The 16,165-nt window shown below is 42.9% G+C and overlaps 1 protein-coding gene across 1 annotated transcript; it reads left to right on the top strand.

Annotated features, from left to right (window-relative positions):
• Window positions 1-13,381: 13,381 nt before the first annotated feature.
• On the top strand, window positions 13,382-15,097 carry PtA15_7A678 (uncharacterized protein; the record flags this gene model as incomplete). The annotated part of the gene is made up of 3 exons (XM_053171309.1): window positions 13,382-13,425; window positions 13,503-14,655; window positions 14,732-15,097. 3 exons carry the CDS (start codon window positions 13,382-13,384, stop codon window positions 15,095-15,097), a joined length of 1,563 nt encoding a protein of 520 aa, XP_053022504.1.
• Between the last annotated feature and the right edge of the window lie 1,068 nt (window positions 15,098-16,165).

Genomic DNA, 16,165 nt, shown 5'->3' with positions numbered 1-16,165 from the left:
TCACAGTGGGAAACAGGGTATTGCACTGGAGGACTGTTTCCTTGTGTGAAATAAGATATTGGATTTTGAATTTCCCAATCAAAGATTAATGAGATGTGTTCTGGTTTACATAGCAAAAATTTGGTATTATCAGATTTGCACAACTTGACAAGTCTCCTTTCCCACAGAATCCTGTGTTCATTTTTTGTTGGTTCAGGTGATCCAGTCAAAAAAAAACTTACCATCATTTTGATGATCATTTGAGTAGGAACCGCAGAAATTACTTGGAAAATGAGAGGTACCCTGGTAAAATTTCTCTCCTATTTTGTTTGTTGAAATTTGAGGCAAATGAATGCACCTGTGGCACTATAATTCTTTGGCTTTTAGCCGAAGAAAAAAGTGCATTTTTCTTTGGCTAAAAGTCGAAGGAGCGCTGGAGCTGGCCGGGCTGGCAGAGCTGACTTCATAGGAACCTAGCCACAAAACCTGGGCAGCGCAACCAATGGTTGTTAGCCTAGTGGTTTGCAGCACAGCTGCAAACCTCCTTACAGCAAGGTTGCTGGTTCAATTCCCACTGCCCCCATGCCCCATTTGGGGGTTAGGGGGCAGGTTAGGGGGCGGGTTTTTGGGGGTCGGGTTTTAGGGGTTAGGGGTTAGGGGTTAGGGCAGTTTTCTTTAAAAAAAAAACGTGGCAAGGTGTATAGCACATTGTATTGGTATGTATCGGATACGTATTGGTATGTACCGGATACGTATCGGTATGTATCGGATATGTATCAGTATGTATTTTTAGTACACTGTACAGGTATGTATTGGATACGTATCGGTATGTATTGGATATGTATCGCTATGTATTGGATACGTATTGCTATGTATATGTATCGGATACAGCAATGTATCCAATACATACCAATACCAGCTCATCCAGCGCCAGCCAGCGCGCCAGCTCCAGTGGAGCTGGCCCGGCCAGCTCTGCTGTCCTTTGGCTTTTAGCCGAAGAAAAATGCATTATTTTCTTTGGCTAATAGCCAAAGAAAAAAAGGGACAAAACTCTCATTGAGCACAGACCTCTTCTGTTACTTGGCTTCAGTAAAATCCAAGTTTTTATTTACTTTGATAATTTATTTCACCTTGAAGAAGTGGTGTAACATAAATCAGATTCTACGGGATGACACACAAGAAGCAATGATTTGTGCCAAGCAAATTTTTAAGGTTTTAAGTATTGAGGGCAAGGAACTGTGATGGTTTGAAAAAACCACCCAGCCAAATGGAGATTCTAGGCTCTGCAAAAGGGAGTGATAGCGCACAAGTCCCTCCTGCCGAGAGCTATCAGAGGCTTGCTTCGCAAGACCAGACGCTCACAGCGGCGAGGGACTTGTGTTAAGTTCGAGCATTAGCGCAATTTCTCAAATCTGCGCTAATGCTACGCTAACAGAAAAATTAGCTGCGCACCCTGTGCGCGTAGCGTTAGCACAGAGATGGTGCAATTCCGCTAACGCTACGCTAAAATTTAGCGGAATTCTGCTACGCTACACCACACTAACGCTATGGTTAGCGTAGCTGGCCCACTGTTGCTTATAGTCTGAGATGAGCAGTGTTCCCCTGACCCTCATGTATGAAACATGTTGTGGAACCTCTCAAATGGGTGATATGAGCTTGGAGGGGATAAGTATGATGAGATACTTGGGTGTTAGTAAGACTGCCCTCCTGGAATGGCTCTGGGAGAAGGGTTCACTAAGAATAAAAATAATTTGTGGCTTACTTCTAGGTCATTGAGAGGGTCGAGTCCCCTTGATGACTGGTCAATCCCGCTCATCCTCAAGCTAGCTGGGTGTCAAACAGGCTATGTATTGACCAGAGAGTGCGTGCTCTCATTTCATAATTACTTTCTGCAATGTTGGGCTATAGAGTCGGTAACGGTCTTGAGGTTTATTTGTCTTGTGTAATTTCTCAGGACATACATGTATCAGTACATAAAGAAAAAAAAATAGAAGCCTCAGCAGTAGCATGTTGAGCTGATCTGGAGCAAAAAAAAACAAGTTTATCATGGAATGAGAGAGGTACAAGGGGAAAAGTGAAAAGTGAGGTGAAAATTGCATTCTCCGTGCGCCAGAAAGGGGAGGTATGGTATAAGTCCCTCCTGCCGAAGGCTGTTGGAGGCTTACTTCGCAAGTCACACGCCCGCAGCAGCAAGGGACTTTGTCAAGTTCGGCTAACAATACACACAGAGGGCGCCAAAGAGCGCGCGCTACGCTGCGCTACAGCAATTTTAGCAGAAAAGTAGCCTTTTTTCCCTTCTTGACCTTCGACTCCACAATTTTCATTGTTTTGAACCTTGTGCATACCTCCTCCCCTCTCCGACACCGTTTGTCGGAACTATTCCTCTGACTCTCTTTCCTACACCTCCCCCAAGGGTATCCATTCCCTCTGTCTATAAACAAATCCACCCCCAACCCCGCTATCGTAGTTTTTGATCCTGTTCCACTCAATATTTTATGGACCGCCACAGGGGCAGCTTCATAGCACTTTCCCCTCACCGCGCTGCCTATTGTCTGACACCGTGAGGGCTGTATACCATGTGGAAACATCTTCCCCAACCCAAAATTGATCCACTGGTTTTGGTGGGAGGGGGTGATGGTTTTGAACCTTCTCAGGTAGGGTAACAGGTATTGAAATTGAAGCTATTTTTATTGAGGCAAGAGTTTTATGAACTGGACAACTAATTAAGGGTTTAAAAATGAAAATGGGAGTGTTTTGTAGCAGTAAATTTGGGTCAGGGACTTGATATGTCCGCATGGATTTGTGGAGGTTGCAAACTGCGGTTCTGCAAGGCTGACACGGAGGATGTTCATCAAGGCGGAGCGCGGGGGGATTGTACGCAACACCACAGCGGAGCTGGAGTCGACTTAAGCTGGCTAGCGCAGACTGTCTAGTAGCGGTGGTGATTGGGGGAAGCCGTGGCATCCAAAGCGGGCGTAGCTAGGGCAGATACGGGATGTGTGATACCAAAATTGTAGGATAGACAGGGGCGGGAAGCTATGGCAAGAGGATTCCAATGTTGGTCAACGACGTGCGGCAAGGTTGACAGGAACATTGGTGTGAGAGCGGAGTGAACATATGATGTGCGTGGTTGTGAGAGCATGGCTTGGCAGATTGTGTGTGTGAGAGGCGGGTTAAGGATGATGTTCTCTCTCTCTCTCTCTTTTGTTTTGCATTTTTTACAGAGGACTGGTGTCAGCCTTAGAGTCAACTCAGCTGACCTAAAGTCTGCCTTTTTCTACTTTTTACATATGAATTACTTCATATCTTTTTCATCTTAAGAGATAACCTCATTTAGACTTCATATTCTGTTTCCTCATGCAATTTTAACCCTAGTTACAACTTACCAATTCTCTGTAACTATGCTCCTTCCCTGAGTTATTGAGTTGTGGCGCGCATGCGCAGTTGTGACGTGTCAGCGCTACCAGGCGCGCCAAACCACATGTACATATGTAAATTACATAAGCAAACTGTGAAAATTTTCGTAGTCAGGATCCCCCTTGCCTGAGGCGGATCTACAGACTTCAGCACACCAGAACCACCACCCAGATAACCCCAGGATCACCACCAAAGAGCCTACTATACTCCCAGTATACCTACCGTCACAGGCGCCTAGGATATTGACAGTAAGTAACCTCTTTCACTGAACCTTGTTTATCTCAGAGGTACAACTCTGTGTCTTGCTTGATCTGCTCTTTCTTCTGGTTTTGCCTCCTTCTTGATCACAGGGCTGTCCCTCCAAATCCACAGGCCTTTGCCTCTATCTTGATCACAGGGCTGTCCCTTATTATCACTTGGCCTTTCCCTCAAATCTAGGTTACAGGGCTGTCCCTCAGGTTTCCCTTTAAGAACCTTGACTATCCAGAAGGAAGCTAAAAAACTGTGGCTGGATTAAACTTATCTAATCCAGATACCCTCCTGAGAGGAAGCTGTAGCACTTCTAGCACAGATTAGCAGCACTCTTCTGAAGAGTAGCATTGCCAGTGGACGTGCATTAATCCCACTAGAATAAAATAGTACTTCTCTTCTTTCTTATCCTGCTTGGTTTCTCTCTTTCTTTCTCTTTTTCTCTTACAGTTGTATTTTCTTTATCCCAAGAAATCCAACGATTGCTCTCCCATTTCTTGTGTCCTGCTGTCACTATAGAGACTCAGGCTCACAACTGGTGTGGACATTCTTTCTTATTTTTATTCTGTACTACACTTATTCTTTACGTGCGGGGCTCTTTACTTTACTTGCAGAGTTGTTCTTGAGTTATCTACGGCGGATGTTACTGTACTTGCGGCGGCTTTCTACATACCTGTGGGTATTCATATGTTGCTTTACACAGTTTAATTTGCATGTAACGTCTAACTACTCCTATGCAGAGCGGAGAGGAGTTGCCAAAATTGCCCAAATTCTCTGGGAATAACATGTGGGAGAGCTGTCTGGACAATTTGTGTCAGTAGACAGTTTTTTGCACCACAGTGGCATAGTTTTCTATGTGGGAAGGGGTATTGGGCAGGGGTTTGGCTTTGCGGGATTCAAGCACCAGGCTCATCACTCTCTTTGAAGTGGTTATACTATGTTGTCACAGGGGAGACACTGAGCTTCTGTTGGTGATGTAGGCCATCCAAAACACCAGCTTTGATCCATTATAAGTAGCTCCATTACTCAGGAAAATAAATGTCATGAAACAAGGCAAGAAAAAAATTGTTCATTTAGAAGGCAAGTGGTCCAAAACACACACCAATTGGTGTGATTGCATGGAGGAACTCAGGAAGGTTAATGGACCCATAATTGATGTTCATTTTTTCTTTGAAGTTAATTGCAGCTATGAAAAAGTTACTTAAGACAGAACACAGTGAGAGATTAGACAATTAGGGTGTTCAAAGTTGACTTGCATAAAATCATAACACCATAAAATCATAAAATCTAAGCTGAAAAAAAATGTACCACCCAAACACTCAAATTAGAGCACCACTTCTAAAATGGTACACGTAAAATCATCATTTGAAAATTTTATGATTTTATGGCTTTATGTATTGAAAATTTTATGATTTCAACTTTGAACACCTCCAACAATTCAAAGAAACATATAAGGTGAGATGGGAATATATATAAAGCTGAATAATGGATCATTTTGATAGAGTGGGAATTCTTGTGTGCAAATTCTCAATACTGAAGAAAAACACTTTATTGAAAAACTGCTTGAAATTCTTGGGCAGTGGATTCATTACATTCCCTGCAAGTGCAATTACCAAAGACTTCCTGTGATTTAAAAGCCAAAACTGCAAGTAAATCCAAAGAAGTGTGTTCCGCATGTCTCTTTCATTTAGATCCTCATTATTTTTCATCCTCTGATATAGGTGTAATGGAATTCTATCTTGGATTTTATTATAATCTTCATACCAAATTGTGGCCAAAATACCAAAGGATTGTGATGCTTCTTCAAGATCTGAAGTGTGTAGTATTATCTCACTTTGTGGTCTTGGTATTATTGTATTAATGATTTGAACATGCAATAAAAACAGTGGGAAAACTGTTACTGGAGGATTCCTTTTGTAAGTCTGGTAGTTCTCCAGATGGCATTTGAAATCAATTCCAGTTGTCTGTAACCAATAGTTGTACCAACTTTCTAGATTGCTGTAGAAGATATGCATTCCCAATTTTAAAGGTAATCTTGTATCAAATTTGGCATCTGAGCAGGCTGAATTTCTGTTGGTTATATTCTTTGTTGGGGCATTTTTTGCTTTTTGGATTCTTGAAGACAAGGCAAAGTCCTTTCCCAAGGACCTTAATTCATCTTGGTTCACAGTAAGATGTGCTCCTGGAAGGGGTCCAATCCTATCACGTATTTTATCTAAAAACAATGAATTGATGTCTGGATTGTGGAAAACTTGCTGGTCAAAAATTAATATATCCATGGAAGGTACCCTATCAACTGCATAGCATTCACTAAACCCATGAGTCAAAGTTCTTGGGATCATTAATGGGTTTGGAAAGATTTGGATATCACCATGAGGAGCATAATGAAGCTGTGATCCACCAAGTGCTGCTTGTTCTTGGGCATAGACATCAACAATCCTTTTGCTTTTTTGTTTTTTTTTGTTTTGGTTATTTGAATAAAATTGTGGCTCAGTAAAAAGCCCTGTAGGTTTGGAAGAGCTGTTTTCAAAGCATATCTTGGGAGTTGGTGCCAACTGCTCCTCAGATATTTCAAGATTACTTAAAGTTTTTCTCTTTTCATTCTGTTTTTGCCTTTCAGGAATTGTTGATGTTTTTCTTTTCAATGGAGTATTTCTGCCTGTGGAAATGACATCTGCTCAAATCAGATATTGGTGTTTCATCTTTTTCTGAAATTCTATTGTGTATGTTTCTGATATAATGAGACAAACTAACCAAATGGATCAGTACACATCAAATGATCTTCGGAGGTATCAAGAATGAAATTTGGGATAGTTTTGTGTAAAGCATCCCCCATGTATTTTTCTGCTATATTCCCAGTAAAATTGGCATCATTATTTAGGAAAGCAGGGTGTTCACCCAGAGTGCCAATTTTCCTAGTGGGGTCTAATAAAGGTTCATAGATTTCCCAACTTAAGAGTGATGTGGTAGGTTCTATATAGCAAGCTTATTAGTATCAGCTTTGTGCAATTTCTCTTTCCATCAGAATTCACTTGTGCCCTTCTATTGGGCCTTTCCTGAGAGTTTGTGTCCAGTGTTCATGTTTCTTCAGGTAATGGAAAAAAAACTCACCAAAGTTATCAGAACGCATCAAATGATTTCTAGAGGGGTTTAAAAACAAATTTGGGAGAGGTTTGGAATTATTTCCCAGGTATTGTTTTTTTCCACTCTCAGATGAATTAAGGTCATCATTGGGGGAACCAAGTTTTTGATGCAAAGGACTGGTTGCTTCAGTGCATTCTGATACAGGGTCTGAAACTTCCCAATCAAAGAGTAATTTGATAGGTTCTAAAAAGCAATAAGATTGTAGTATCAGCTTTTTGGCATTCATTTTTTCTTTATAATTAATGTATTCATTCTCTTAGTGATTCATATGATCCAGTGAAAATATCTCACCATCATTGTTGAGATCATTTGAGTAGGGCCCAGAGAAATCAGTCAGGAGATGAGGGGTATTCTTGTAACTATCCTCTGCCATTGTTTTTGTTGAGCTTTCAGGCAAAGAATTGGCTTCATGAATCTGCTCAGCTGGAGTAGATACTGGAGTGGCTTCCCAACTGAACTGCAAGCTGTAAGGTTCAAATGGTGAAGGAGCCAGTACATTGACAGTCATGAATACCAACCAAATGAAAACTCCCTGGTAGTATTTGAATTTCATTTTGATTGTTGAAAAGTTAATATTATACTGGATCCTTCTCCTTCTCCGGATAGACAAGAGTGTCTTATAGCAAGCAGTGTTGCTAGTGTTGAGTATGGTAATGACAAACCATAAAGATGATGGTGAAACCAGTTTCAATAGGTTCAGCAGATCTGTATGTACATCTTTTCTGTAAACAAATATGATATTTATGTAGAGTGTGTTTGAAGACTTATGTAAGTGAGGGATTTCCCGTTCCTGCTTGGTTTAGAGGAAGACACTATGGTAAAAACTTCATCACAATCAATTTTCACCAGTCAGAATGTTTAGCCTTTCCCTCTATATCAGTCATTTTATGCAGCTGACAGGAAGTCCTCCATATTTGGTGTGTTTTGACCAGTTGATGATGTCATTGTTTGCTGTGATTTAGTGGCTCACCCACGGGGTGCATGCAGTGGGAATTGGTGGTGATGGGCTGTTCAACAGACACAACAGCAACCAACAACCAACATCCAACACCAAAAAACCAACATCCAACGTGGAAACCAGCCGAAAGATCTGTGCTCAAAACAAGGGTTTAATATTGACTGGGCTTTCTCAAACAGTTCAACTCAATCCTGCAAGTTCCACATAATCATCTCTGTACAGTCAATACATAGATATATGCATGAAACTTTTTGATGGATGGGATCATGTGGGCGCAAAGACATGGTCAATAATTTTTCTCTTATCTCTCCTTCAGCTTTAACATTGGCCTCAAGTCGCTCTTCACCTTCCTAACCACTTAGGGTCGCCAATCCAGCACGGTCTACTTCTGGCCTCCCCGGCTCCAATCACTCTCGGGGATCTTTATCAAGGCGTCCGTCCATCAGCAGACTGAATTTGGTCCGCGAAAACCAATCGACTGATGACCACAGCCGGAAGCTGAAAGAACTGCAATTGGCAGAGCTGACCAGACAACTTGAGCTCACCAATATCGCCCTACCTTCCCCGCCCCCATCTAGCCTACAATCTTGGGATCCCACTTGCAGCCTCCGCCCCAGCTAATCCCGCTGATGCAGTCCGCTTTGGCTGCCACAGCTTCCCCTGATCACCGCCGCTACTAGCCAGTCCGCGCTGGCATGCTTAAGTCAATTCCAGCTCCGCCGCGGCGTTGCGTACACCCCGCGCTCCACCTAGATGAACATCCACCGCGCCAGCCTTGCGGAACAGCAGTCCGCAACCCCGTGCGGACACATCTTGCCCAACCCAAAATTGATCTACTGGTTTTGGTGGGAGGGGAGGGGGGGTGATGTTTTTGACCCTTCTCAGATAGGGTAACAGGTGTTGAAATTGAAGCTGTGTTTATGGGGGCAAGAGGGTTATGAATTGGAAAACTAATAAAGGGTTTAAAAATGAAAATGGGAGTGTGTTGTAGCGGTAAATTTGGGTCAGGGGCTCAGACAGAATGTCCTCATAGAGTTGTGGAGGTTGCAAACTGCGGTTCCGCAAGGCTGACGCAAATGATGCTCATTGAGGCAGAGCGCGGGGCGATTGTATGCAACGCAGCGGCAGGCAGAGCTGGACTCAACTTTAGAAGGCCAGCGCAGACTGTCTAGTAGCGGTGGTGATTGGGGGAAGCTGTGGCATCCAAAGCGGGCTAAGTCAGTGGGAGTAGCTAGGGCAGAGGTGTGTGTGGGATCCCAAAATTGTAGGATAGACAGGGACGGGGAAGCTATGGCAAGGGGAGTCCAATTGTTGGTTGACAACATGCGGCAAGGTTTACAGGAACATTGGTGTGAGAGAAGAGTGGACATATGATGTGTGTGGTTGTGGTAGCATGGTTTGGTGGATTGTGTGCGTGAGAGGCGGGTGAAGAATGATGGTCTCTCTCTCTCTTTTGTTTTGCCTTTTCTACAGAGGACTGGCACAGACATTCTTTCTTATTTTTATTCTTTACTTTACTTGAAGACTTGTTCTTTATTTATCTACAGGGGATGTTACTGTACTCACAGCGGCTTTCTACATACATGCCCACAGTTATTCATATGTTACTTGACATGGTTTAATTTGCATGTAATGTCTCACTACTCCTATGCCGAGTGGAGAGGAGTTGCCTGAATCACCCAACTTCTCTGGGAATAACATGTGGAAGAGCTGTCTGGGCACTTTGTGGGAACAGAAAGTTTTTCACATTGCAGCGAATTAGTTGCCCATGTGGGAAGGGTGTGGGAAGGGGTATTGGCCAGGGGTTGGGCTTCCCGGGATTCAAGCACTGGACTCAGCACTCTCTTTGAAGTGATTGTACTATGTCGTTGCAGGGGAGACACCAAGCTTCTATTGGTGATACCCCTAGGCCATCTAAAACACCAGCTTTGATCCATTAGAAGTAGCTCCATTTATCAGGACAGAAAATGTCATGAACCAAGTCCAGAAGACATTTGGGCATGTAGAAGGCAAGTTGTCCAAACCACAAACCAATTGGTGTGATTGCATTGAGGACCTCAGTAAAGTTAATGGACCCATAATTGATGTTCACTTTTTCTTTGAAGTTAATTGCAGCCATGAAAAATGACTTGAGACAAAAAACAGTGAGAGATTCAACAATGATTCAAACAAAGTTGTAAGGTGAGATGGGAATATATAAAAAGATGAATAATGGATCATTTTGAGAGAGTGGGAATTCTTGTGTGCAAATTCTCAATACTGAAGAAAAACACTTTATTGAAAAACTGCTTGAAATTCTTGGCCAGTGGATTCATTACGTCCCCCACAAGAGCAATTACCAAAGACTTCCTGTGATTTAAAAGCCAAAACTGCAAATAAATCCAAAGAAGTGTGTTCCACATGTCTCTTTCATTTCGATCCTCATTATTTTTCATCCTCTGATACAGGTCTAATGGAATTCTATCTTGGATTTTATTATAATCTTCGTACCAAATTGTGGCCAAAATACCAAAAGATTGTGATGCTTCTACAAGATATGAAGTGTGTGGAATTATCTCACTTTGTGGTCTTGGTATTATTGCGTTAATGATTTGAACATGCAATAAAAACAGTGGGAAGACTGTTACTGGAGGATTCCTTTTATACGTCTTGTAGTTCTCCAAATGGCATTTGAAATCAATTCCAGTTATCTGTAACCAATAGTTGTACCAACTTTTTAGATTACTGTAGAAGATATCCATTCCAAATTTTATAGGAAATCTTTTATCAAATTTGGCATCTGAACAGGCTGTATTTCTGTTGGTTATATTCCCTGTTGGTGCATTTTTGGCTTTTTGAATTCTTGAAGACGCAGAAAATTCCTTTCCCAAGGACCTTAATTCATCTTGGTTCACAGTAAGATGTGCTCCTGGAAGGGGTCCAATCCTATCACGTATTTTATCTAAAAACAATGAATTGATGTCTGGGTTGTGGAAAACTTGCTGGTCAAAAATTAATATATCCATGGAAGGTACCCTATCAACTGCATAGCATGCACTAAAACCATGATTCGAAGTGCTTGGGATCAATGGGTTTGGAAAGATTTGGATATCACAATGAGGGGCATAATGAAGCTGTGATCCACCAAGTGCTGCTTGTTCTTGGGCATAGACATCACCAATCCTTTTACTTTCTGGTTTTCTTGGGTTTTGGTTATTTGAATAAAATTGTGGCTCAGTAAAAAGCCCTGCAGGTTTGGAAGATCTGTTTCCAAAGCAAATCTTGGGAGTTGGTGCCAACTGTCCCTCAGATATTTCAAGATTACTTAAAGTTTTTCTCTTTTCATTCTGTTTTTGCCTTTCAGGTCTCTTTTCATTCTGTTTTTGCCTTTCAGGAATTGTTGAAGTTTTTCTTTTCAATGGAGTATTTCTGCCTGTGGAAATGACATCTGCTCAAATCAGATATTGGTGGTTCATCTTTTTGTGAAATTTTATCATGTATGTATTTTTCTGATACAATGAGACAAACTCACCAAATGGATCAGTACACATCAAATGATTTTCAGAGGTATCAAGAATGAAATTTGGTAAAGTTTTGTGTAAAGTATCCCCCATGTATTTTTCTCTTATATTTTCAGAAAAATTGGCATCATTATTTAGAGAACCAGGGTGTTCATTCAGAGGGCCAATTGCCCTAGTGGATTCTAATAAAGGTTCATAGATTTCCCAATTTAAGATTGATGTGGTAGGTTCTACATAGCAAGCTTATTGGTATCAGCTTTGGGCCATTCCTCTTTCCATCAGAATTCACTTGTGCCCTTCTATTGGGCCTTTCCTGAGAGTTTGTGTCCAGTGTTCATGTTTCTGGAGGAAATGAAAAAAAAAAAAAAAAAAAAAACTCACCAAAGTTATCAGAACGCATCAAATGATTTCCAGAGGGGTGTGAAAACCAATTTGGGATATTTTTGAAATTATTCCCCAGGCATTGTTTTTTTCCACTCTCAGATGAGTTCAAATCATCATTGGGGGAACCAAGTTTTTGATGCAAAGGACTGGTTGCTTCAGTGTATTCTGATACAGGGTCTGAAACTTCCCAATCAAAGAGTAATTTGATAGGTTCTAAAAAGCAATAAGATTGTAGTGTCAGCTTTGTGGCATTCATTTTTTCCTTATAATTATTGTATTCATTCTCTTAGTGATTAATATGATCCAGTGAAAATGTCTCACCATCATTGTTGAGATCATTTGAGTAGGGCCCAGAGAAATCAGTCAGAAGATGAGGAGTATTCTTGTAACTATCCTCTGCCATTGTTTTTGTTGAGCTTTCAGGCAAAGAATTGGCTTCGTGAATCTGTTCAGCTGGAGTAGATACAGGAGTGGCTTCCCAACTGAATTGCAAGCTGAAAGGTTCAAATGGTGAAGGAGCCATTACATTGACAGTCATGAATACCAACCAAATAACAACACCCTGGTAGTATTTGACTTTCATTTTGATTGTTGGAAAGTTAGAAGTACATTGGATCCCAGTTCTCCTTCTCCGGATAGACAAGAGCGTCTTATAGCAAGCAGTGGTGCTAGTCTTGAGTATGGTAATGACAACCCATAAAGATGATGGTGAAACCAGTTTGAACAGTTTCAGCAGAGCTGTATGTACATGTTTTCTGTTTAAGAAACAATTATGGTATGTACACCACGGGTGCAACAAAATATTCTGAAAACCAGTTTGATTGGTTTTCAGAAAAAAATGTTAATTGAGTCCGGACGTCCTGAAGAACAAGTCAGACTAACCATTTTCAGATATTTTTAAAACATTTCTGGAACCACCTGAGGTGGTTTTAAAAATATTTTGGAAACCAATTTGGTTTGAAAAATATTGCCAGAACCATTTGAAATGGTTTTGGAAACCATTTGGATGCTCCTTCTCTCACGGCACGGTTTTTAGGACCTTTTTGGCAACGGAATTTGTCCACAAACCAGATTCAGACCAATTTGGTTCTGAAAACCACTATCCAATCAATTTGGTTTTGACAACCATCCCAAAAACTTTTGGTGCACCCGTGGTGTAGAGTATGTTTGAAGACTTATGTAAGTGGGGGATTTCCCGTTGCCTGCTTGGTTTAGAGTGTTGAGGAGTATGCATATAGAGGACAAACCTTGCATGGAAGGTTATGGAATATTCTACATAGTTTGACAGGTTGTATATGTAGTTTAGCGGGTTTTGGTCAGATGCAAACAACACAACTTACAACATAGAGGAAGACACTATGCTAAAAACTTCATCTCAATCAATTTTCACCGGCCAGAAGGTTTAGCCTTTCCCTCTAGATTGAGCATTGAGTTCCTCCATATTTGGGGTGTTTATGACCAGTTGATGATGTGATTGTTTGCTGTGACCTGTAGGCTGTGATGTACATAGTGGCTCACCCACGGGGTGCATGCGGTGGGGATCCGTGGTGATGGGCTGTTCAACAGACACAACAGCAACCAACAACCAACATCCAACACCAAAAAACCAACATCCAACGTGGAAACCAGCCGAAAGACCATCTGTGCTCACAACGAGAGTTTAATATTTACTGGGCTTTCTCAAACAGTCCGACTCGATCCTGCAAGTTCCACATAATTATCTCTGTACAGTCAATACATAGACATACGCATGAAACTGTTTGATGGATGGGATCATGTGGGCGCAAAGACATGGTCAGTAATGTTTCTCTTATCTCTCCTTCAGCTTTACCATTGGTTTCAAGTCGTTCATCACCTTCCTAACCACGCAGGGTCGCCAATCCAGCCCGGTCTACTTCTGGTACGCCTGGGCCTGGCCTCCCCGGTTCCGATCACTCTCGGGGATCTTTATCGAGGCGTCCGTCCATCAGCAGACTGAACTCTGTCCGCGAACACCAATCGATCGATGACCACAGCCGGAAGCTGAAAGAGCTGCGATTGGCAGAGCTGACCAGGCAACTCGAGCTCACCGAACTCCAACGCAACCATCCACATCCACAGGCGTATGCCTCCGTCCCTGCACCACCTACCTCCCGGCCGATGACGCCCATCAGCTGCAAATTATCAGGCGTACCAGGTGGGCCTCCCCTCAGCAATCAAGATTTGGTCTGGGAAGAAAAGTTACGAGAAGCCAATGAATTGAACGCGAGGATTGAAAACCTCCGGCTCGCGGGGATGCCCCCAGACCAGCTTCCCAGCCCAGTCTTGCTGCCCAGTCGGCCACCATCGAGGGCTCGAACAGACAAGCCACATCCGAACTGCGTCCCGCCTCGCGACTATCCGCTCCCACCACTCTCCTCCTTCGCCCCCGAAGCTGTTCTGAGACGCCAGCTGTCCAAAAAGTCTTTAAATTCCCTATCTTCTTCTCATCATACCCAATCGCCCGCACCGCCTGTCTCGCAACCGCATCAAAACCGAGACCGGGCCGCAAGTGCCAGCCAAGCGAGCCACTATCAAGCGCTCAAAGAAGCGGAAGATGTAATTTGCAAACTGCGCAAATCACACGACGAGCTGTTGGAGAAAGTGAGAATTTTGGAGAATCAATTGGACCTCAAAGAAGCCGAGAATCAAGACCTGACGACTCGGAATAACAGATTAGAGACCTACCTTGCCGATGAGCAAAAGGCGAAAGAAGGCATCCAAAGAGAGAACGAGCGAGCGATGAACCAGTTAAGATCGCTCTCACGAAGCCAACCTCCCCACCATTCCCAAAGGGAGGATCCATCAGCCCGACTATACACTCAAGCCGAACCGCCTCAATCCCTTCACGAGCGGTTTTATCGTTCCCAATCCGGGACTGTGCCTCCAGACCAGAACATGTCGAAAGCGAGGGCCGAACTGCTGCAACGAGAAGAAAACCTGAAGAGACAGTACTCCTACAAATCCGGATCTCTGACTCCAGAGCTGGCCCGGCCAGGATCAGTAGTGAGTGAAAAAGCTCAGACCTAAATTTCTTCACAGCCGTGAGACAAATTTTTGATGCTTATCAAACATTGCACAGTTGGGACACAACCTGCCAGGACACCCCATGCCTCCTCCGATGGGCAATGCATCGCAACAACACCATCATCATCATAATCTATATGAATCAAGCCAGCCTGACGGATACCACTTTCCGCCTACGTCGGAGCCTCCTCATTCGCACTTCTATCCAGAAGAACATCGCCAAAGACCTCTCGACCCTGGCCATCCTCAAATGGCTTATCCGAGCTACCTCCATCAGCAAGGCCCACCCCTCTTTCCCCATCAATTCCCTCGCCCAAATCCTCCTCCCAAACCCCTGAACCCGATCGACGAGCCTCCCTCAGGGTCGAATGGCTTCCACACTCCTAACCATTCTAATCCTGCTTATAATAGACTTTACTGAAAACTCACTCGTGCAAAAGAAACACTAGTCGATATGTGTTCAGCAACTAATTCCGTCACTTGACTGGTCGATTGATCCACTCGTTTCTTAAGAAATAAAAAGCATATGCCAAATGCTACCCCCATATTCTATTCCCTCTTGCATATCCTGTACAGCTAGAATACTTCTCATATCGCAAACTTATCTCATTCCCCTGCTTGACTATGTTATCAATTCCTGTTGTTGTTACTCATCTGTACCCTTCTTACTCTTGCTCCCGTCTCCTCCATACTCTCGCATATATCTGCGCTGATAATCTTATACACGCGACCAGTCTCCCCGCAGTCTTGCTTTGTTTCATGTTCTTCTTGTTGGCTCCATCAATTTAAAGAAAGACCTATCACCTATTGTATCTAGACAATTCACCTCCTTACTCTGTGATCTTTCCAATTACACATCTCCTTTCAGCGTTTAAATGACCTATTTTCTTGAGATTCTGTTGGGCTGCTTTGTCCGTATGAGATCCTTGTCAGGTCTGGGCATATATGACTTCTCGACTTCTACATAGAACAACCATGGGCAGAAAACTTCGCACAACCAGTTTGAACGTTGTTATCTGAGTGCACTTTAGATGACCTCTAGCTACTCATTGCCCTACGTTCTCTCCAACATTTATTCGAAAGTAATAACAAGAAGTTACCTAAATACATCACTCCTACAGCACTGATGTTGGCCTTTCAATCTTTGTTGTGCTTATTCATCCGACTTGGCATCCACCAGCGCGAAAAAGGTCGCGTTACTCGAACTGGCATCAACACCTCTCTCAGGACCAAGCACTTTTACCCTTCTTGATTTGGTTTGCCTTGTACATACTTCCTAATATCTATGTAGTTGAATGAAGCGCCTCAAGGAGATATTCGTCCCATCGAATGAGATCCCCATATTTTTTCAGCTTGAAGAGGGCAGCGTATCTCTCACTTTTACCGATTGTCTGGGGATAATACCCAGAAGTGTTGGTATTATCAATGGCGCTGGCCGCTGAAAATTTGGTCAACCCGCCGGGAAGGGAATTGGAGCCTCGGTCAGTTA

The sequence above is a fragment of the Puccinia triticina genome, chromosome 7A, assembly GCF_026914185.1.
Source record: "Puccinia triticina chromosome 7A, complete sequence".
NCBI classification, from domain to species: Eukaryota; Fungi; Basidiomycota; class Pucciniomycetes; order Pucciniales; family Pucciniaceae; genus Puccinia; species Puccinia triticina.
The sequence above is the reverse complement of the archived record's forward strand: the minus strand, read 5'-3'. Positions and strand labels throughout refer to the sequence as shown.